This window comes from Raphanus sativus, unplaced genomic scaffold (assembly GCF_000801105.2).
Source record: "Raphanus sativus cultivar WK10039 unplaced genomic scaffold, ASM80110v3 Scaffold1324, whole genome shotgun sequence".
NCBI lineage: Eukaryota > Viridiplantae > Streptophyta > Magnoliopsida > Brassicales > Brassicaceae > Raphanus > Raphanus sativus.
The window spans coordinates 1-23,084 of record NW_026616636.1 but is presented as its reverse complement, the minus strand read 5'-3'; the positions used below and the strand labels follow the sequence as shown (position 1 = coordinate 23,084).

Genomic DNA, 23,084 nt, shown 5'->3' with positions numbered 1-23,084 from the left:
GCACAATTTTCAGCGAACTAACTTATCCAAAAACCAAATTAACCGAACCAAACTAGGCGAACGAACCAAACCTGCAGGTCTATCTAAGCATCCAAACTCGGAGACATTCACGATAAGCACTGAACTATACAATCTTAGGTGAAAACGATTCAACTAACCTGTAGAGATCAACCGATCTAAAGTCCTCTCATCCGGATTCTCGCCGGTGACAGTGAAGTACCTCCTCTGAACAGTATCCCTATACTCAGACGAGATCAGCTCCCTCAAGCGGTTGAAACTATCCATCGAGTCCTTCAGCTTCTTCCTCAGACCGTTAAGGACGGAGGTCCGGGTACGATCCGAGGAGGATCCAGGTCCACAGCCGGGGAGGCTCCGATTGGCGGCGTTGGAGCGATCGAGCGCCTCGAGTTTCACCTTGATCATCTTCGCTTTCTTCAGAGCTACTCCAACGTCGGCGTCCATCTTCGCGCGGAGATCCTTGACGGCTTCGGCATTGTGAAGCGTCTTGCTGTGCTCGTGAGAGGTTCGGAGCGCGTCGTTGAGCCGATCTAGCTCCGCTAGCTCCTCTTTCACGGATTCGACGTCTTCGAAGAACTTGTCGAGGTTCACTCCCGATGGATGCGTCATCTGGACTCCTCCGCCGCCGCCGCCGCCGCCGTCTCCGCTGCTGCGGAAGCGAGAGAATGAGCTGGAAAACAGATCGTTCATCGTAAACCAAAATCAAACTCAAAAAATTGTGAGAGAGAGAGATTCAGATCGGATTTGATCAACGGAGAGACTTAATAAGGAAGGGAAGAAAGTCGTACTGATTCAAGTTCAACCACACGGTTTGGTGAACGACGGAAGAAGGTAGAGAGAGAGAGGAAAAGTCCAAAAATTTAATTATTTTCTTAAAATATGTTTTTTGGAGAAAGTCAAGAAGGAGGACTTGGTGATTGACTTGGAAGCTTCGTAATGATGGCGGAGAAGGGAAGGTGATAGTGAAAGCGTGTAGTGGATTGATATATATGGTAAGCAGATAAAAGCAGAACAAAGAAATTAATTATAGTAGTTGGGCTGAGCTGAGGCCCAAATAATCAGGAACTCAAACAGGCCTGGCTTCATTTATGTCTTTTAGCCATCAGAAATTCAAAAAATTTATTCTGTATATTAGTTTTGTTCAGTGTTGTTAAAACCGGACCGGCAAGCGAACCGATTTTTTTTTAGATCATGGGTTAATGTGGTTCGACCAGGTTCGATCCGGTTCGATCCGGGTTTGATTAGACTAAAATTTAATGATATTTTGAATATGTATATTCTTATAAAGATAAAGATCATATCAAATAAAATATTTCAATAATCATAATGTTTAGAAATTTTTAAAAAGTAACAAACTAAAAATGTAATAAAAGTAATAGAACAATTTAATAGTTTAAATCTCAAATCAATAGAAAAACATATTTAAATTTTATTCTCCGGATTTTTGTCACTCCAAATCTTTATCACCTTTACAAAAATTATAGACACATTAGTTAAAAATTTATACTATGAAATAAAATTTAAAATTATACCATGATTGAGTTCTTCAAATCTAAGTTTTCAATTCTTAAAATCTTCTAAACAAAAACAATACCTTGAGAAGTAGATACCTTGTGAGTTGCAGTCTTGCATAGACGTCAAAGACTCAAGAAAAAAATATGAGATGACTTTACCTTATTAATCTGAATCCTATTTTTATTTTAAAAAGGGAAATTTTAATTGTTTTACTAATAAATTTTTGGTTTAATACAAGAACCATGGTTTAGCCGGTTTGTTGGGTCGCCGGTTTACGGGTTTTTAACGGTTTGATAGGAGTTTTTAACCAGTTCAATTATAGTTGGGTTTTGGCATTAACCCAACCCGCATTTGTGTCCGGTTCGTGGTTGAACCTGGTCTGACCGCCGGTTCGGTCCGGGTTTAATATCACTGGTTTTGTTTTTTGGACAATTTTTGTATATTTTAGTTTTGAGATTGGTTTTACCCATTTTTTATACCTATTCGAGTTTAGATAAAATACCAATTAAAAAGACCAATCTAAAATGCTTCAACCTGTATATATATGTTTGTTTAAATAAACTTTTTAACTTCGAACAAAATAATTTAATCTCGAGTTATTTAAAAAGAAAAAACAGTTTGAAGTGAGTTTTGACCAGGTCACATATGCTGGGGGAAAAAGTGAAATGGATCCGTAGTATCAAACTCTCCGCTAAGTTCCAGACTTTTCGGTTCAACCGGCCGGTCTAGATCTGAAATCACTTCTCGATTTCATCACCCGTCTATGAAACAAACACAAGACCAAAAATAAACCCTAAATCACTACTCTCCTTCACTCCATTCTCTCTCGCTCGCTTCTCCGTAGGCTCTTTCACGCACCTACGATGGCGTCGATGATGGTAAGCTGTATCTACCCTCTCTCTCTCTCTCTCTGCGTATATATATATATGTATCATTACTATAACTGACGCGAATCTACACTCTCTCTCTGTGCAGCAACCGCAAATCATACTGCTCAAGGAAGGCACGGACACTTCTCAGGGGAAAGCGCAGCTACTGAGCAACATCAACGCCGTCATGGCGGTTGGCGATGTGGTTCGAACCACGCTCGGGCCACGAGGGATGGACAAGCTCATCCACGACGATAAAGGATCCGTCACCATTTCCAACGACGGCGCTACCATCATGAAGCTCCTCGACATTGTCCACCCCGCCGCTAAGATCCTCGTCGATATCGCCAAATCCCAAGACTCCGAGGTGCGATTTCGAAAATTGAACAGTGATTTTGTTACTAGGGATCTTGGATCTTCAGTGTTTAAGTGATCCAGATCTTATAATGCGTTGTTAGTGAAGCTCAAAGATGATGTAACTAACTTTTTTAAATCGATCTTTTCTGAAAATGTGTACACTGGTTTAGTCTAGTGGAATGAGCTGTAATTAGATCACACTAAACCAATACTAAAACACGGTTATCTACTCTAATATGCGTGATTTGAGTTCATGAGCTCTGAATATTCTCTTGCTAGGTTGGTGATGGGACAACTACGGTTGTTCTTCTTGCAGCCGAGTTTTTGAAGGAGGCTAAGCCGTTTGTTGAAGATGGAGTTCACTCCCAGAATCTGATTAGGAGTTATCGCACTGCAAGCACTTTGGTTTGTGTTTTCTTCTCTTCAGTGCAATTGCAACTCTCTCTTTCTTTTTTAATTACTGGAGCTTTTGTAACCTTGAATCATCACTGGTTAATTATGTAGGCAATTGCGAAGGTTAAAGAACTCGCTGTTAGTATTGAGGGGAAAAGTGTAGAGGAGAAGAAAGGTCTGTTGGCTAAATGTGCTGCTACTACTCTTTCCTCTAAGCTTATTGGTGGAGAGAAGGAGTTCTTTGCTACAATGGTTGTTGATGCTGTCATGGCGATTGGGGATGACGATAGGCTAAATTTGATTGGAATCAAAAAGGTGAATACCTTCCCAGCATAAATCATTTTTTTTCTTTCAAACCATTAATATTCTGAAATGTTTTTTTTTGTTAGTTAGCTTTGCATTGGTTGTTAAGTTCATATTACTTTTTTTTTTCTATTCACTATGCATCTATGTCCAAACTGGTGGTGTCTTCGGTCTATTGTACCATTTAAACTCTGGCTATTAGTGGATTTCTACTTGGCTTCTTCACAGTTCAATAGGATAGCACTTCCACTGTTTCACGCAGTTTTCCAGTCGTCGCCATGTACCACAATTGTATTTCTGCTTCATTCCGCATCAATTTACTGAATTCATTTCCAAGTTCCAGTTAGATTCGGTGAAGTGGGAACGGGCATAGTGCTACGTGGTACAAATGATTAGCAATTTGACATCTATAATAGATTGTCTTAGATTGGGAGTTATTAATATCCAGGTCGTGTAAATGAAACTTCCATTTGTGCTTGGTTAATAGTGATGCGTCTAAGCTAATTTATGGTATGCTCTGCAGGTTCCCGGTGGTAACATGCGAGACTCTTTCCTAGTTGATGGTGTGGCTTTCAAAAAGACATTCTCATATGCGGGTTTTGAACAACAGCCAAAGAAGTTTCTTAATCCCAAAATCCTCTTGCTTAACATCGAACTGGAGTTGAAATCTGAGAAGGAAAACGCTGAGATTAGGTTGGAATTCTGTCTCCTTTTGTTCAATGTTTCCCTTCGGTTAAGCAGCCTTATTTGACTTAACTCTTGTCGTTTGTTCACAGACTGTCAGATCCATCACAGTACCAGTCAATAGTTGATGCAGAATGGAACATCATTTATGATAAGCTAGACAAATGTGTCGAAAGTGGAGCTAAAGTTGTTCTTTCTCGATTGGCTATTGGTGATCTAGCTACTCAGGTTTGTCGATTCCTAATTTTCGATTGGCTATTGACGTCTTTCTTTATTATTTGAGAGATCGACATCTTTGAGGCATAATTACTTTGGTTGGTTATAGATACCATGTCTTAGTGTATGTGTTTCAGTTTGTCAGAACCTATCATATTCGTTACTCTCGTCAATGAACACTGTTCAGAACTATACCTTTCAACTGGCTGTTTCATTTTCGTATTAATCAAGTCAGTGCTTTTTACTCATTTAACCGAAGACAGTTGGCATTTTTTGCAGTATTTTGCAGATCGTGATATTTTCTGCGCTGGCCGTGTAGCAGAAGAAGATCTTAACCGCGTGGCTGCTGCGGCTGGAGGAACAGTTCAGACAAGTGTTAACAATATAATACCCGAGGCTAGTGAGAAATGGACTTCTTTGCTTGCTATCTAGATATGTTTACAAGTTTTGAACGACTTGTTGATTATGTTCCTTTGAATCAGAAATTGGTTTTAATTTTGTGCAGGTTCTCGGAACTTGTGAGATATTTGAGGAAAAACAAGTTGGTGGGGAGAGGTTTAACATATTCAGCGGTTGTCCTTCAGGACGTACAGCTACTATTGTCCTCCGTGGTGGAGCTGATCAGGTATACTTCAAATATTGGAAAGCTTATTGAAATAGAAAAAAACCTTATTAATATGAATTCCTTTGAAACGTTAATGGCAGTTCATCGAAGAAGCTGAGCGTAGTTTACATGATGCGATTATGATTGTGAGAAGAGCTGTGAAGAACTCAACTGTTGTTCCTGGAGGTGGAGCGATAGATGTGAGTGTCATTCTTCCACCATGGTTTGGTGATAGATTTTAGCTTATATGTTAATAACATTGACAATGAAAGAGACTGATCCTTGTTGTAGATGGAGGTAAGCAAGTACCTGAGGCAGCATTCAAGAACAATCGCTGGGAAATCACAGCTTTTCATCAACTCGTATGCAAAGGCCTTGGAGGTACACTTCTAGTTGATTTAGATGTTTTACTTTTATCCCTTTTGATTTCTGAAAATCCCATAAATGCTGCGCATATCAAAATGATCGTCGTAGCTGTGTTCTGTGTTATTAGTATTAGGCATTGATAGAGTGTAGATGTTTTCTGTTTACTCGTTGTGGACGGTAAAAATCTGATAGACAACTAAGGAAGGTCCAAATCAATACTTGGCCTTGATTGGAAATTTGTTGGTTTTGTGAATTTCACACTGATTTGTGGTGTGTATTACAGGTTATTCCACGACAATTGTGTGACAATGCTGGATTTGATGCCACCGATGTCCTAAATAAATTAAGACAAAAACACGCCATGCAAAGCGGTGAGCTTTCTTTCACGTTCACAAGCTTGATGTATTAATCTTTTTATAGGCAGCGTAATTTCATATTCTCATTTTCATTTCTTTGTTATAACAGGTGAAGGAGCTTCTTATGGAGTGGACATTAACACTGGTGGAATCGCTGATTCCTATGCTAACTTTGTCTGGGAACCAGCAGTTGTGAAGGTATTGCAAAATTCTATATACTTCTACTCTTTTTCGTTTTGGGCGGGGACTATATTGTGCCAGTTATGAAAAAGTTCTGTTATACGTATATATCTTTCATAGAAAGGTTCACTAGTGATCGGTTGTTTCCCTTTGTTGTGGCAGATTAATGCTATAAACGCTGCGACTGAAGCAGCTTGCCTAATTCTCAGCGTGGACGAAACTGTGAAGAACCCTAAAGTAATTAACACTTCCTCTCTTTATTTTTTGTATGTTTTGGTATTGTGTATGAGTTGTATTGATAATTGTATTAAATATAAAAAAAATGCAGTCTGAGAGCGCACAGGGAGATGCTGCCGCAGGTGCTATGGGAAGAGGACGCGGTGGAGGTCGTGGCCGTGGTATGAGGAGACGTTAAGTTATTTTTTTCTTAAATCTTATGGCAAACTTTAGCTTCTCTGAATTTTAGTTTTGTTGAATTTTGATCTTGGAATCAAGAAGCTAATGTCGTGCTTGTGTTTGTTGACCTATGTCCCTACAATTTGTTAAAGTGAAATTTCAGTGTGGTCTTTTGTTACTTGAGATACTACATTTAATTATGTGGATCAAGACGAAGATGATCCACTGTACCAGGTTCAGCTGGTGATGTATCTCTCTAGCTATATGCCTTAGTGTTTTCCCAACCGGTCAATTTAACCGAAATTTCCGGTTTTTGGTTCAGTTTTGGATTGGAGTTCAGTTCGATTTTGTCAGATTAAAGAAAATTTGTTACTTCCATTTTATATTTTCCCAAAAAAATATTTATAACCAAACAATACCAATTCTAATTAAAAACCTGAACTGAGCTAATTAAATTTTGATCTGAATTAACTGAACTGGTTGAGTTTAATCCAAATTCACTACATCAAAGTTAACTGAACTTATCAGAATTTGTGATAAAATTAAATTCAAACGAAACAAAAAAATTTCTTCAAGTTCATTAGAATTTTCAAAAACCGAACAAACAAATAGTGAACCGAATTTTGTTTAGATTAATTCGGCAAGTTTCATGCTGAACCGAATAATCTGTAAAACCGCAGGCATGCCTAACTATATAATCATCATCTTGGTGGTAGCAAAAGTTACCACAGAATCCACACTTTTCTCGGTCCAGCAGATTGATTACTTGAGGAGTACAGAGTGAAATAATAAAAAGCTAAACATTAACTTTTGAGTGAAACTCCGCCAGTAGATCTTCGTGTGAAGAATTTAAAAGTTTAGTAAGTAGAGTTACATCAATGCATGGAAACTTCTTCCACTCATCAAAATGATCTCTAAGTATCCCTTTCGCTTTCTCTTTCAAACTCAAACCACAATCCACTCTTAGAACGGTACAAAGCTTCTCCACCGTCCCAACGCAAACCATCTCTTCCACCACATCCTTTTCCCGCGAGAATTTAGATACTGTGCTTAGTATAGAGAGAGCTCTATCGTCTGCTGCAATCGAAACTCCCAACAACCGTTTTGTCACAATAGCGAGTCCACCTCCATGTGCAAGAATCTCTGCTCTACCATTTGTACAACAGCATAGACGAGACAAGACTCCTAACACAAGCTCCGTGGCTCTCTTGTCACCAGTTGAGCTTATCTCGAGTTCGATTAGTTGAGAAACCGCACCGAGATCAACAAGGTTTATTCGGTTCCCGCTCCAAGAAGAGGTCTCTAGAAGAATCATCAGCGCGGCGGTCACAGCTTGTTTAATAACCAAGCTATAATCAAGTTTTGAAGGTTCCTTGTTCCTCAATCTAGGGTTTGATGATTGTGCCGTGTCACTCACGTTAGGGCTTGTGCGATTGAAACTACTAACTACTTCTTTGAGGAAACCTATGATCCCTTTTAAAATCTCGGGATTCAATCTCTCGACGATGTGAGAGGAAGTGTTCACCGTTAGATTCCTCAAGAGCACGATTGTGTAAGCTTTGTTGAGGAAGTTTTGTTGGTTTAGAACCAAACTCAATGAGTCCAAGATCTGATCGTTTTCCATCAAGATTGTTCTTGCATCGTGTAATGGAACACCGAGCAAGTGAAGAAGACGTAGAGACTCATCTAGCTGCACTTTGATACGAGGTTGTCCCTCCTCTTCTTCTTGTTCACGAGTACATTTGACTACGAACAAGATCAAAGACCTATGTACGTCTGCTTCATACATCAGTCTCCTATTTGTCTCTCCCTCCATAGCTAAAACCTCAAGCTTCTTCAACGTATCCTCTCTTCCCAAACCTGTTCAATTTAAACAGAACCAAATGTTTATCTTAAAACGATCAGTATAAGAAAATTCAAGCTGAACAAAACCGAATCGAACTTAAATCTAGCATAGCGTTCGAATACCCTCAAACTTTTTTAAAAAATCTGATTTTTTTAGATTTTTAAAATTTAATAGGTTTCCAGGGTGATTCAAATATTTTACTAAATATTTATTACCGAAATAACCTAACCAAACCAAGTTATCCAAAAACCCGACAAAATACCTTTTTCTACAAACTTTTTGAGATTCTTGATCTCCTCGAAGACGTCAGGCTTCCCCGGAGGAACTCTAGGCGTAGGGATTCTAACAACACCACGCGTCGCATTCTCCACGCACCAGTGTTGGATCAGACGGCGGAGCGTATGGTTAGGCGTAAGGTCGGAGTCAGAAGGAATAGGCTGCTTCGTCACGGGACATGAAGAGACCTCTTCAAGCCACTTAAAGATGCTTTCACGGTCGTAAGTGATGCCAGAAACGGCTATGACTGGATCTTTCATAATGTCTAGTGAAATTGGGCAGATGAAGTAACTAGGTATCTCGATCTCCTCATCTTCATGATCCATTTGAAAATAAAAAACGTCTGGTTTTGAATTAGCATTGTGTGTATATAAATAACCATAATGATGTTATCATAAGTGGTGGTGGAGGGTAAGAGGTGGCGGCTGCGTTTACCTGAAGACAGACTTTGTCGAACTTTGAATTCCACAGACAGAGAATATTCACTATCAAACACAGACACGTGCATTAGTTTTCAAATGCAATCAAATTTTTACATCTTTTGAATTTTTTACAAGTTTTCAATGCAATAGCTTGAATTTTTACATCTTTTCTACATGCTCTCTCCTAGCTAATTTTATTTATTTAGGCTCTTTGCCATTGTTTTCTTTTGCTACAATATGTGATATTTTTTTGCAAATACAGTAAACTACTATGATTGTTCGGAAACTCGATTTGAGCATAACCTAGCAAGTTGAAGAAAACCGCAAAGATTAGAAAGTGCTTGAATTAATCAAAAAAAATAGAAAGTGTTATGGGTTTTAAAAGCTATTATGAGTTATTATATATTTAATATTTTAACCGGCAATTAAAATATATTGGAACAAAATAATAGATAGTTGACTTTTCTAAAACGTAGAAGTCCATTTCGTAAATTCTTCATATACTATGTTGACAAAAAAAAAATCTTCATATACTATATTCTTTTAAATACAACTGAGCATGACGATTGCAAATATTATTTGAACAAGAAGTTTTCTTAGACTGATTTCGTGAAAAAAACTTGAGAAATGTTAAGCCGACTGGCTGCAATATTATATACATTGCATCTTCTTTTACAAGTTACAAGAAAACGTCAACATCAAATCGAACCGTGGCTCACGAACACTCGTGACTATTATCGGTTGTCTGGTACATGTACGCATCATATATGGCTGACTTGTATAAGGCACATGTAGAACATTCTGAAAGTGCATGCAATTGAGTCACTTTGTTTTTAACTATACGACAGATAACGAGACTCGTTAGTCTTTATTGGACCACAAGGGGAGATGTTTATTCCACCATTTACGTGGGGTTATTGGTCCAACTCCGACCACTTGTGGCTGTATGCGCCTGACGATTGAGAATCAACTGTTAGGACAACCTTTGTAATAATTTGAAGATCAGTCGTTTGTACTACTCAACTTCTAAATGTAGGGGACTAGGGGTGTATTTAGTTAGGAGTTTGAGATGTTTGTATTAAAATGATAAATTCACTTTATTCAGAAATGATTTTTTTTTAATCTAGTGTTATTGAATTTATTGTTTGATAAACTTTGAAAATTTATCTTAACTGTAGATATTTTAAAACGTGAACTTTAGAATTATATTAGTTATTTTGAAGTGTTTAAGTAGAATTTTTTTATTAAAAATAAAAATTCAAATATTATAGTTTTATGGGAGATTATAGTGTCTTAATAAAAATCATATTAAATTCTTAATTTATCTAAGATAGTCTAAAAAATTAATGAAAATAAAACGACTTCAAATTTTTTATTTAATCTTTTTTATTAATATGGATATCAAATCTATCAAAGGACTCAAAATAATTCTTTAAAGAGAGGTGTATTTACGGATAACTTTTTCCGAATATTAAATAACTAAAACATGGTTTCATATTTGCATGACCACACATCTTTAGTACCGTGAAGTTGTTTTCAATCCGAGTCGCTTAGCTCATCTAAATTCATCCACCACTAGACCAACCATGTGTGGTTGAGTTTTCTTTATAAGTACGACTAGATCAGGACCCGCCCGGTCGGGCGGGTTTTCATATTTTTGGAAGCATGAGATATGTTTTTTTATTGTTATGATTTTTTTCTTTTGATTTTTTGTACATTATAAAGTTAATTATTTAAAAAACAATTATACATATTTACTCGGTGAATTTTATTATATTCTGATGTCTAATATATTACATGTGTCTGATATATAAACAAAAAGTGTTTAGTTTCATCATTTTTATTATTATTATTATTTTGGAAGTGATCGTGGGTGTGTAAAGATGATGTAGAAGATCAGTATTTATAGTTTAATTTTAGGGTAACAATAATGTACCACCGATATATATACTAAACCAATTAAGTAATTTATAATAAATACCAAATCACAGTATATGATTACCGAGATATCATGTATAATTGTAATGACTTGGTGAATGTATTTTTCCATAAAATATTTTCTTTGAAAGTAAAATTCGAAATATCTATATTTGTTATGTAAATAATCATATGCATCGAATATATACTACACAAATATTCTCTATGGCAATTTCCTAATATATCTTATTAGCAAAATCACCCATAATTGTAAATATAGAATTATGGGTCATTTTGTTAATCTATTAAACATGTTTATAAATAAATTTAATATTTTTAGTGTTATATATTTTTAGTTTTATAATAGTTATATTTTATTTATATGTCTAGTTAACATTATTATTCAGACCCGTGCATATACACATAATTTCAATTTTATTAAGATATTAAACTAATATAAATAATTAGTCAAACATTTGTTAAAATTTTGGTATTTTATATATTTATGTAGACAAAAATGTATAATGAACATTTACAGTAGACTAATATAATAAAATTTGGTTTTATTTTATATAATAAAATTCTAACTGAAATTATTTTATAATAAAATTATAATCATATGACTATTTTATAGTAGATAAAATGATACATCTTTTTTAATAGAGAAGATATATTCTCAAAGAAATGTTTATATGTATTCTTAAAGTTTGGTGGTATTAAATTCAATTTTAATAATATTACACATTACGTAATATAGAGGTAAATAGAATATGTACATATATTTGTACATAATATGTTATGTTGAACCCGAGGACAATTTTAAACAATAATCGTATGCAACTATGCACTAACTTAAATAAAGAAAAGATGGAGTTGCTAATCGTATGATTATGAACATGAATATATTTCAAATCTTTTAATTAGCATTGGACCATTTATTTCCTAAACCAACAAAATAAAAGAAAGAGTCTCAGTTTATTAATAAATTCATGTGGATATCATATATACCTATACAAAAGAGTGTGCATTTAATTTGAAATCTTACAAAATAATAGTTAGGTCCATTACAATGTTTCTGTTTTAATAAGATAGATGTGCAATATATTGATTTAAGCATTGAGCGGTGAGTCTAGCTGGAGATCTGTCACACACTAATATGATTTAATGAAATGTTAAATGTATTTGAATAAAAGAAAACCTTTTACAACTTGTGCTACTTTGTTTTTGAAGTGTATGCAGTGCCGTGCGAAGGTCTACAGGGGCTTGAGGCAAATATAAAAATAGGGGTTTTAACCAATTTTTTTTTGACTAAAATATAACTATAGTTAAAATAGCATAAAGAAAAACTAAAACAATAATATAAAACTACGACATAATTTTTCTCCTCTCCTTTTCAATAAACTCTTTCACCAAATTTTCATAATCTAGATTCCTAACTAGTGTGAAATGTTAACTTAATTAAAAAAAAAACTAAAAGCACTAGAAAAAATGATATCGATGCGGTCTATACGGAAAGAAACATATATTTTGATACAATAAGAGATGGTGATGCTTAAATAAAAAGAGACACTTGTTGATAGATGGCTAGAAGCACAGAAGGAACAAAGAAGAAAGATGCTAGGATACTGTGTGAAAAAATAAGATGTACAACATGAAAATATAGATAGATCATGTATAAAGTAGTTGAGATATTTATGTCTTTTCTATATAGGAATTTTGGGGATCAATAAAGAGATTTTCCTTTTCTGATTTTGGGAAGTTGACAATATAACAGAAATAACTTTTTCTGGCAAAAGAATTGAAAAGCAACAATGGGTGAATCGAACGTAGGATGACATTATAGTGTGTTCACTAAAACCACTATGCTACACCAGATTTTTGGAGAATTTGGGGTCCTAAAATTTGTATACATTTTGGGGGCCTGAGGCAAAAGCCTTGTTGATTACACATGAGACACGCCTCTGAGTGTATGTAGAAAATATATTTGAAAATCAGAAAAGAAAATTTTGGTCAAGAGAGAGCTAAGTCTGACAAGTGCCAAACCAAGCTACCATAGCCTGGCCGAAACGTCTTCTTCTTCTTCGAGTGAGGGGGGGAGATTCGTTTGCAAACCAAGCTAGCCGATGAACCGAATTATAGTTGCTGCAGTCTGATGAGCATCTCAATGTCTGCGCCTATTTATTTCCCTCCATATCGAGTGTATGGATGCTTGAAACACATATCTTAGTAGAAATATGTGTCTTTATCTCTAACCCCTTGAAGCAGAGCATCCAGAATTATATCCATGCAACTTGAGTAGCTCGTGTCAAAACAATTTATGTAAGAAACCATACAAAGACTGTATTGCCTCTCAGTTACAAACCTTCAATACAGACTTAACTCTCAGTAACACTTTTCGAAATCTAATCCGTTAGTATTTGATGTATAATGCTTTGAAATATAGAGTTAGGAGAATGATTTTGCCTCAATGGATTGGTTATGTTGTACACTTTTGAGCTCCTGAGACATCACCCTTGCCGTGATCTAGGGCCCTCTCCTAGAAGCATTTGCAAGCCCATGTTGTTTGCTTACATCCCAGATCCCATACATATACCTACACATTTTCCTTGGAACAGACACGAATCTATGTGTTTCAAAATCAGCTCCTTATGAGTATCTACTCTAATGAGGAGATTCTAGTGTAAGAGATCATCTTCCTCTTTCTATCAAGTATTCTCAGACAAATATCACAAGGATATATATTTTTCGTGCAATAAGTTATGCTAAACAGAAAAAAAAAACTAAAGTTTATTTTACAAATTATTTATTTGCTTTGACGAGCCTTTCTTCTTCAGGTAACCAAAGATGTAATCCACTGCATAGGAATAGTAAGCAAAAATGAAAAGTTAAGAGAGTGAGACACGTACAGCTTTAAAAGAAGATGTTTCTTATCACTCTATTTTGTCTTAATAAGAAAACATAACAACCCAAGAATTGGGATAAAGATTTCATTTTAAAGACTGGCGTGACGTGAAAATCAATGGCCCAGTAGTGGATGTTTTCCGTAGACGCAACCTCGATGAGGGACAACCCACCTCCTTGACAAATGTTGAGCAATTTATTTCAAACAGTATCATTTGTGCCTTCTCGGTCCTCGTAGAAAGAAGCGTGTGTTTCAACGATTCCTTGTGACCTTCTACTGCTTGAAGCCTCATATATAGAGTTTCGTTTTATCAGGATCACCAAGATTGCCTTCGGAATTTTCAGCCTCTAGCTTCTGCTGAGTCACACCACTATGAAAGCAGAACCGGTCCTGAAAATTCATAGACTAGAAGCAAAAATGATAACGTGCCACTTTTTCTAGAAAAAAGAACAAACCAAAAAAAATTTGTTCGCTACAAGAATGGAGTGCGATGAGGTTTATTTTTGATAGACTCAACCACTAAACCAAAGAAAACTTTTACGGTATGTGGCCCAAATTAACTTCGTTAAATAAAAGCTGAAAGCATGGTTTCTTTTTTTGTTTGGTCCAAGGGCCAGCTCTGTATAAGAGAGACACTGTGATGGACAAAATCTGGTATAACATTCATCTCATCTTCTGATTAATCTTTAGCATTATCACGGGTTTTATTTGTTTTATTTTTTTTAGCATTATCATCCTCTACATTTGCCACTTTCTTAGACTTCGGGGATTCGACAAAAACATCAGGCATAAGTTCTTTATTAGATGCTCCCAAATATTTTAAATTAATCAAATCAAGATTATTGAAAAACTCGAAAGTAGATGGAACAGTCTGGACTCTGGAGTAACGTGGAAAATGTGGTGAGTGCAACAAATGTCAACATCTTAGTTTTGTATGGTAACTTGTGAAATGCAGATTTTTCACAATTTGATAAATAGATGTCTATCTGTAAAGTTAGCGTGACATATGCTAACTAGCTAACATCGTGACACAGTGAATCTCAAGATCTTGTAACATGTATTCTAATTAATATGTGATCTTTAAAGATAGTGTACCTTTTGTATACAAGTATATTTAATTATTTATATGTCTATTTGTAAAGTACACGACTAAAATAGTAACAGTATACAAGTATTATAACTTGAGGAGAGTTTGTTGCAGACATGATAACTTGATAAGTAACAGTGGACCCCGCCGTTCCTCATCTCTCTTATTACATCAAACGACAAGGTTAGTCAAGAGAGAGAAGATAGTAAGGCTTTCTCATGTGCACAGATCTATCCACGTATCGCGTGCTCATCACTCGCCAGATGTAAGGTACGTCGAAGGTGCCACGTCATTGGAAGGAAGGAAATCTCTGGCGCGTTTATAAGAATTGCGGCGGAGGATTTGGTTTCGACTCCATTAATTATTTTCCAGAGAGAGGAGCGAATCTCGGAGATGGCGATCAAGGACCACCACCTTGCGTCGCACGGCGATGCATCATCTCTCCCTCTGATAAAATCTCCACGTTCTGGAGAGACCGGCGGTGGAGATAGAACATCGGCTATTCAGACGCTCGGGAACATTATCGTCTCCATCGTCGGTACAGGCGTCCTTGGACTTCCTTACGCGTTCCGCATCGCCGGATGGTTCGCCGGATCTCTCGGCGTCGTTATCGTTGGATTCGCCACCTATTACTGCATGCTCCTTCTCGTTAGTTTTCTTTCTCCCTTAATCTCCTGACTTTAAAAATGAAACTCGATTTGGAGTCTCTCTATTAGGTTCGGATTAGGTTCGGGGGGTACGGACCAGAATCCTAGACTTTATATATGTTCCGATCAAGTTCGGTTAATAATACTTCGGATTCGAATAGATTTTATCTCTCAGGATCAGAACTCATTTTAGATTTGATTAATAATACTTTATGCTTGAATATTGTTAATATCCCTATCAAATTAAAAACAAAATTTCGAGTATTTGTGTTATGTATTTAGGTTTTGGATATTTAATTTCAGATATTATTCGGATAATTCAAGTTCCTTTATCCGTTCGGGTCAAATTTGTTAGGTTCGGATACAGATTCAGTTTGTTTTTTTGATTTTTTGATTTTTTGTTTTTTATTTTTTTTTTGCAGATTCAATGCAGAGACAAGCTAGAAGCAGAAGAAGGACAAGAAGAATCGAAAACGTATGGTGACTTGGGGTTCAAATGCATGGGAACAAAAGGTAGATACCTAACAGAGTTCCTCATATTCACCGCTCAATGCGGTGGATCAGTAGCCTATCTAGTCTTCATAGGCCGGAACATGTCCTCCATCTTCGCATCGTACGGTTTAAGCATGGTCTCTTTCATCTTGATCCTGGTCCCGATCGAAGTCGCGTTGTCATGGATCACCTCTCTATCAGCTCTCTCGCCTTTCAGCATCTTCGCTGATATATGCAACATCATAGCCATGTGTTTCGTTGTGAAAGAGAACGTGGAGATGGTGATTGGAGGAGACTTCTCGTTTGGTGACAGAACAGCTGTTTCGTCTAGTATTGGAGGGTTACCGTTCGCTGGAGGTGTTGCTGTGTTTTGTTTTGAGGGTTTTGCGATGACGCTGGCTCTTGAGAATTCTATGAAGGATAGAGAAGCTTTCCCTAAGCTGTTGGCTAAAGTGCTTGCTGGGATTACGTTTGTTTATGTGTTGTTTGGGTTCTGTGGTTATATGGCTTATGGAGATGAAACTAAGGATATTATTACACTCAACCTCCCAAAGAATTGGTCTGCCATTGCCGTGCAGGTAATATAACTATGCCATTGCCAATGTTTAATTGCCTACATAAACTTTACAGAGCCAGTCCTGAGATTTTAAGATTTTGAGACAATTTAGCAAAAACTTTTAATAGGCATTTTGTAATAGTCTAAAAGTCTATGTATATTAACGTATAAAGTTAATGCTCATTTTAGCAAAAAAAAAAAAAAAAAAAAAAGTTAATGCTCATTTAGCTGCCCATGACCGGCTCTGATTTTATGATTATGATTTTAGATTCATATGCATGACTCTTTTAATGTTGGTGTTTCTTGACCATTTTGGCCAACTTATGTATCTTTTGTTCTTGTTGTATACTTTGGTTTGAACAGATTGGCTTATGCGTGGGACTGACGTTTACGTTCCCGATCATGGTACATCCGCTTAACGAGATCATAGAGCAGAAACTGAAAAGGATAGATTGGCTTCAAAAGCATCATCATCATGAGTACAGCAACGAAACAGGTTCGGTCTCTAAATATGTAATATTCACCACGAGAACGCTTTTGGTGGTAGGACTCGCAGCAATAGCGTCATTAGTCCCGGGGTTTGGTACGTTTGCATCTCTGGTTGGAAGTACTCTGTGTGCACTCATATCATTTGTGTTACCGGCTTCTTATCACCTCACGCTGCTCGGTCCATCGCTAAGTCTGTGGAACAAATCAGTTGATGTGTTCATCGTGATTTGCGGGTTGCTCTTTGCTGTCTATGGTACATACAATACAATCGTTGGAGTGTAACAAAGCGAAGTAAGCGAAAGAACACGCCAACAGAAAGTTGGTCAGAGACTCAGACCAAGAACCATTGTATAGCTGTTTTACATGAATTTGATATCAGAAGATAGTGGGATTGGGAAAATCCAAATTGTTGTATAATAATTACAGGTTTTAAATGTTTGGCAAAAGCATGTTTGGTTCTGTTTAAACGGAGTATATAGTATGGAAAAGGAAATGTGAAAAGAGTGGAAAAAAAATAACGCGCCAGGTAGGGGTCGAACCTACGGCCTTCTGCTTAGGAAACAGACGCTCTATCCACTGAGCTACAGGCGCAACTGATGGATATGTCTATAAATTTCCAATCGTCTATATCTACTTTCCCCTTTATCCCACTTTCGTTTATTGCTTGATTTTCTGCGTCTTTCGTCTATTCTAAGTACCACCGAACTGTCAAACGTATACAAAGAGTTGATGTAGATACATGACACTAATACGGCGTTCTAATTGTTAAATGCTTAGTTTTTCCTCGAAATAACAGGCATGGTACGACAATCATTTAAAATTAAAAGAGGCTCAAGAGGAAGTAATAACAGCAAAAAAAAATCAAACAAGATGCATAGAATGAACTATTTTGAACTTAGTAAAATCTGTTCTTGAAGATACAGATCCTAACTGAAAACCAAAAAGCCAACGCCTTTCCAAATCAAAGAACGGGGATTCTGCCTCAAAAATGAGCATTTTTGTAGAATAGAGCGAGACGGCAAAAAAAATAGTCTCAAAGACAATAGTATATTAACACCGAAAGAGTAGTTTTTTGGAAGCCAAAATAGACCACAGTTACTACCGTCAGGGCCGAAATAAAACCATTCTCCTGGCAGATTATGTTTCATTTTTGGTTATCATAAAAATCTAAATTGAGACGCTACATCCTAACCCTCACACACCAAAACCACCCCTTTAAAATATTCCTCCATGGATGGCCCACACCACGTCTCCTCTCTTGCTCCTCTCCTAATTGTATATTTTAACCGGCTTCTCATATGCGTGCCGGTTCTACAACAAGAGCGTTCAAACATATTATTAACAGAGTTTATAGAATGAGAAAGTGTTAGAGAGAGAAGACAAAGATAAGAGTGTCTTACATGATAAGCCCGTTTAGGAGCATTATCAACGTGCTCCACCCCAAGATACTGCTCCCACGCCCCATATACGTCCTTTCTCTGTTTCCAAACATTTCAGTTTTCAAAAAGTAATGAGAGGGTTAAGTCTTGGATTTTTTTTTTTTTGAGAATTTAAGGATAAAAAGGCGTTTTTTTTTACCTGAAAGCGATTGTAAACAACATCTGTGTCCTGCAAGTAGTCGGGACGTCCCATTGAAAAAGAAGCAAACTTCCACTGGATAACATCAGAGGAAAAAAAAAACCATTAATAACAACAAACTTATTATCATCTCAGCAGTTATTATCAAATCAGAGCAAGACATGCATACCTTGGCAAAGTCATCATCAGGTACATGAAGTTTCTTTTGGATACGGGTCTTCATTTCTTCCAAAGTTTCACCTTCGTGGATCACCAAAATGAAGGGGTCCCCGAAATTATGAACTTGCTGTAAAAGAAACAATGGTCAAAAAAAAGTAATGGACACCTCAAGTAACTTTTTTTATAAGAAACTTAAAGCTTAATAGAGACTACCACCTGACTTTGTCCAGCCTCTTTGGTAAAATGGTACACATGGATTAACCGAGCATTGGGACCAATATTTTTCTCTTCCTCGGGTATCTGAGATTTCACAAGATAGTTAAAGAAGAAAGTCAGCATCTTCGAAGTCATTAACCAGTGTAAAAATTGCAACTATCTTATTTAGTATAAGCTCAAACACAATTATTCCTCCCAAGCATTCAATTAGCCTATACATCAAGGAACAATGTGGTGTGCCCTCTTCTAAAGCAACCCTTGTGATATCGCCAACAGCAAAGAAACTGTCTCCTTCAATTTACAAATATACTTCAACCAGCAAGATCACATCATCGTAATTTTGTCAAATCTGACCTTACAGAAAGAATACAGGCAACAAATTCAAAGAAGCAAGAATCAACATCCAAAGAAGTTGAGGCCTGGTGATTTACCTCCTCCGCTAGTAAAGTCCAGTAGTGGTCATTGATACTCTCAATTCTTTCGGTAGATGCAAAGATCTGCAAAACGTACCCAAGCAGATTGGATCAAAATTTACAAAGTTTCAGAAGATTGCCAAATTACATCACGCAAATTTGGTACAGTCTACAAGCCATCATGTTAAATTAGTAAGAAAAAAAGATAATTACAATGTCAAAGACGAGAATTAAGCATGTTACCTTGTAGATTTTGTGGGAAAACACCTCAAGCAACCTCAATTCTGCATCTTGATGTGAAAGCTCCACCTGAAGCATTTTATTTAAACTCAAAAAACATTAACCGTCAGGAAGAGAAAAATGCTTTAATGTGGCTGCTACGTAGATATGCATGCAGTATTAAAACAACAAGATTGCAAGTAGATTGGATCACCTTTGTTTTAAGCTCGTTAATAACATCTCCCACAGTACTCTGCTTAGGAAGTCTCATAGTGAGAACTGTCACCTGCAAATTTAATAGCTATAAGGATTGAAAGATATTTATATTAATTGAAGAGAGCTAAGTTGCACAAATCTAAGTTGAACACTTACTTCGTCCTTTGATGCATGACGAAAAGCTACTTTTAGAGTCTTAAGACCTTGCAATTCTGGTAGGGGAATGTCCAGAACTTCATAATACAAAATGTCAGACATCTGAAAAAAAAAACAGAAAGCACTTATATAAGCAAGTCTGCATTGACAGGGAAATAAGAATATATCAAGCTACACTCAAACAATCACCTGATTATAGTGAGCTAACATGTCTGAAAGATGGTCAACTCCACGGTATTTGATATATTGAGGCTTGGGTTGCTGGGAGTAGCAATTGTGAGGAGTAAGCCTAATTTTCGACGGATCATCAAGGCCAATCTTCTCAGCCAATCTTTCCACAACATCGTCATATGTGTGCAACTTTGACCTGAAAGTAGAAGCATTACGAATTCAAAACTGGATACCCGATTTAATGTTGTCTATAGAGGTACTTACAACTCCATAGTAAACTCATCATCTTTTGGTTTTTCCAGGGTACGAAAACGCACCACCTGCACGGATTAACAAACAACGTTTAAGACACGGATAATCATACCTTTGACAGGGTAAGAAAAAATAATACTTAGAAATATCATACTTTTACTTTAAGTTGCCATGATAAATGAATAAATGCTTATTTGCAACTTTAAAAAATTTATAACACGACACTCTAACCAGTTCACTATTGTCTCAATTGCCCAGTTTTATTATACCTCTCGATTCTGTACATACTCCAAAAATAATGGCACATCCGGGTATGAATATTCATCGTCCTGGATAGAAAGAGCTTTCTGATAGCAAATGATATCTCCATCTTCAATCTGAACGCAAGAAGCCCATTTCAAAAGAAGAGACACAAAACCATGAATAATTGCAGTTAATACAATGAGAGAAACATTACTTGAGATAGTCTAAAAGACGTATTCTTATCCAGTTGTTCGCACATTACACAAGGTTGAAACTTTATTTCCTGAAATGAGCACCAAAAGTAATTCAATGGAACGTTTAATGCCATAATTATGATGAAAAGGTAGAATTAAAAGGCACCAGCCCTTACCTCAAAAAGTTCTATTTCCTCATCAGGAGTAAAGCCGGCCATTTGAATCAGTTCCCCTATTATATCCATGGGCTTACTGGAATTTTTCACCATGAGCCTGCCAACATATCTGCACCATATCCACAAATTTTGTAACAATAACGAAAGATACAAATTCAAGTATATATAAAACACTTAAAAGAAGAATAGGAGTAAGGGTGACAGCTTTTTCATTCAAGAGGAAATGAAAGATAGAGATAGTAAGAGTAAAGATAATAGGAGCAGTATAAAACATTTATTTGAACAGATGTCAAAGTAGAAACGGGTGGATGCTAGAGTTACCTTAGTACTCCATTCTCAGGGTCGTAGAGCTTAAAGAAAAGAAGAATATCTTCATGTGACTTGTCTGGGGGAGGAATAGGACGCCCATCCTATATATTTAAATAATTAGCAAAACTATTTGCGCTTGTTGACAAAATGGTTTCAGAATTTCATCAAGAAATTAGACTCAACAATTAAACGAGGCAAGAAGTATTACCGGTCCACGCTCTATTTCCAAGAACAGCTTTAGTTCAGCATTGTTTGCCTTGTTTGATGCCTCTTTTATATGTCCAACCTACAATAAGATATTCAGAATTATATATCTCAAAACAATATTATAAAGTAACAAACTGGCTTATACATATACAGTTATTGGGAAGGGGATTTGGCTTAGTCCAAAAATAATGAGTAGGAAATTAGTAAAACATATGAGCCCATGGAGAACAAGATACAATTTTCAGCTTGTAAGAAGCAATGGCAGTTTATGACGAGACCCAAAAATGCCCCACCCCTAGTACAAGAATAATTTCGACTAAATTTATTAACGCAGATTTATACAGAGATAATCAGTGATGGTTTTAAGGTGGTGAATATCAAAAATGTCTAGCACATAAATAATCCCGTATGAATGAAGCAACATATATGCATAAATTATTTATATAAAAATGGATAAGTACCATCTGTAATTCTTCATGAGATAACAGGGGGCGGTTGGGACGATAAGTATGGTTTTGCCGCTTTGCCCAAATCCAGAACCGCTGCATCTCAACCGGGACACCAAATTCTTTGGCCACCTCTTCCTACATGAGGATAAATTTTACAAATTGTTATAGCTAGAAGCACACAAGACACTAGATAACTAGCAACAACTAGAAAGTTTCCATCAGAGACGACATCTTATAAGAAAACTTATACAAACCAGACTCCGAAGAGCATAAAATCCTCTGATCACTATTCATCTGTTCCAACATGGATTTATTTTACCAGAAAGAAATTTCCTCACAAAACCAATCTCCAGCTGAAGATTAGGAAGACAGAGGTATCTACCTTAAAACGTAAAAAGGGGGTCTGTTTCTCGATTCGAAAACTCTTGACTTTCTCATGATCAACAAGATCAAAGTACATATTCTTTCCAACTTGCTCTGTTATGTCTTCATCTCTTGCGACCTTCATAAAAGCATAAATTGCATTAGTAACATCAGTATCGATCTATACAAGAACTAGATCAGATAAGAACAAATTTTGAGACCCAATTTTAGAAAAGCAGAAAACCTTGACTGTCGTGAAGAGGTGAGCTTCAGCCTTGTATTTTCTTTTATCTTCTTTTTCTTCTTGTTCTTTTTTCAGCCTCACCTGTCAGTACATGTTAAACTCATTTCATTTAAGCAAAACCAAGTCAGATAGACACAGGAAAAAGCGTGTAACTGAATTTCTTACCCGTAAATGTTCTGCAACGTCTTTTTCATCAACGTTGCATATTATTTTATCCTTGTCGCTTTCCCGAATGTAAACAAGCATGTATGCGTTCGAGTACTTTGTGAATTTAAAAGGTGGATTATTTAAACCAGGATTGTTCTGTGGTAACTGCAGAGACTTTGAGATACATGAAATGAGAAATATGACTTACAAGGCAAACATATAAAACCTAAAACAAAAACTTTACCTCTTCTTCGCCACCATATTGCTCTTCCAGTGCCCTATTCACATCTTCCTTTGTCACCCTTTCATCATCGAATTTATACCTGAAAGAAAAGGACGGATAAAATATGTTAATTAGTGTCATCTGAAAACACACCAGAAAGCACAGAAAAATACACTACTTATTTATTTCAATGGATAAACTGGGAGACAAAGGGCACGTGGAGAAACAACAAAGATCTCTTATATAGTGAATGATCAA

The 23,084-nt window shown here is 36.4% G+C and overlaps 5 protein-coding genes and 1 non-coding gene across 6 annotated transcripts; 2 read left to right on the top strand and 4 right to left on the bottom strand.

The window, feature by feature from the left end:
- Positions 1 to 25: 25 nt before the first annotated feature.
- Positions 26 to 961, bottom strand: LOC130504043 (syntaxin-121-like). Its single transcript, XM_056998614.1, has 2 exons — positions 807 to 961; positions 26 to 688 (listed from the first exon to the last, which is right to left on the bottom strand). The coding sequence occupies exon 2, from the start codon at positions 625 to 627 to the stop codon at positions 154 to 156; it is 474 nt and encodes a 157-aa protein (XP_056854594.1). The 5' UTR covers positions 628 to 688; positions 807 to 961; the 3' UTR covers positions 26 to 153.
- Positions 962 to 2,257: 1,296 nt separating this feature from the next.
- LOC108858924 (T-complex protein 1 subunit eta-like) lies at positions 2,258 to 6,435 on the top strand. The gene is made up of 14 exons (XM_056998615.1): positions 2,258 to 2,411; positions 2,509 to 2,769; positions 3,039 to 3,164; positions 3,264 to 3,467; positions 3,979 to 4,148; positions 4,232 to 4,367; positions 4,635 to 4,751; positions 4,861 to 4,980; positions 5,061 to 5,159; positions 5,251 to 5,340; positions 5,609 to 5,696; positions 5,791 to 5,879; positions 6,024 to 6,098; positions 6,190 to 6,435. The coding sequence occupies exons 1-14, from the start codon at positions 2,397 to 2,399 to the stop codon at positions 6,274 to 6,276; spliced, it is 1,677 nt and encodes a 558-aa protein (XP_056854595.1). The 5' UTR covers positions 2,258 to 2,396; the 3' UTR covers positions 6,277 to 6,435.
- Positions 6,436 to 7,032: 597 nt separating this feature from the next.
- Positions 7,033 to 8,705, bottom strand: LOC108860567 (E3 ubiquitin-protein ligase PUB24-like). Its single transcript, XM_018634432.2, has 2 exons — positions 8,366 to 8,705; positions 7,033 to 8,117 (listed from the first exon to the last, which is right to left on the bottom strand). The coding sequence occupies exons 1-2, from the start codon at positions 8,703 to 8,705 to the stop codon at positions 7,054 to 7,056; spliced, it is 1,404 nt and encodes a 467-aa protein (XP_018489934.2). The 3' UTR covers positions 7,033 to 7,053.
- A 6,279-nt stretch (positions 8,706 to 14,984) lies between these two features.
- Positions 14,985 to 17,358, top strand: LOC130504045 (amino acid transporter ANT1-like). Its single transcript, XM_056998617.1, has 3 exons — positions 14,985 to 15,355; positions 15,777 to 16,424; positions 16,766 to 17,358. Exons 1-3 carry the CDS (start codon positions 15,101 to 15,103, stop codon positions 17,171 to 17,173), a joined length of 1,311 nt encoding a protein of 436 aa, XP_056854597.1. The 5' UTR covers positions 14,985 to 15,100; the 3' UTR covers positions 17,174 to 17,358.
- Positions 17,359 to 17,409: 51 nt separating this feature from the next.
- Positions 17,410 to 17,482, bottom strand: TRNAR-CCU (transfer RNA arginine (anticodon CCU)). Its single transcript has one exon. It is a non-coding gene; the product is annotated as a tRNA-Arg (tRNA).
- Positions 17,483 to 17,919: 437 nt separating this feature from the next.
- On the bottom strand, positions 17,920 to 22,926 carry LOC108837039 (ubiquitin C-terminal hydrolase 13; the record flags this gene model as incomplete). Its single annotated transcript, XM_056998616.1, is given in 21 exon segments — positions 17,920 to 18,202; positions 18,292 to 18,369; positions 18,470 to 18,544; positions 18,639 to 18,755; positions 18,845 to 18,928; positions 19,276 to 19,341; positions 19,501 to 19,566; positions 19,691 to 19,762; positions 19,849 to 19,950; positions 20,038 to 20,215; positions 20,284 to 20,339; positions 20,541 to 20,648; positions 20,729 to 20,797; positions 20,885 to 20,993; positions 21,206 to 21,294; positions 21,402 to 21,479; positions 21,862 to 21,984; positions 22,232 to 22,351; positions 22,457 to 22,537; positions 22,622 to 22,768; positions 22,848 to 22,926. Coding segments are annotated over 21 exon segments (1,939 nt in total), but the record flags the coding sequence as incomplete, so codon positions are not given.
- Positions 22,927 to 23,084: the final 158 nt, after the last annotated feature.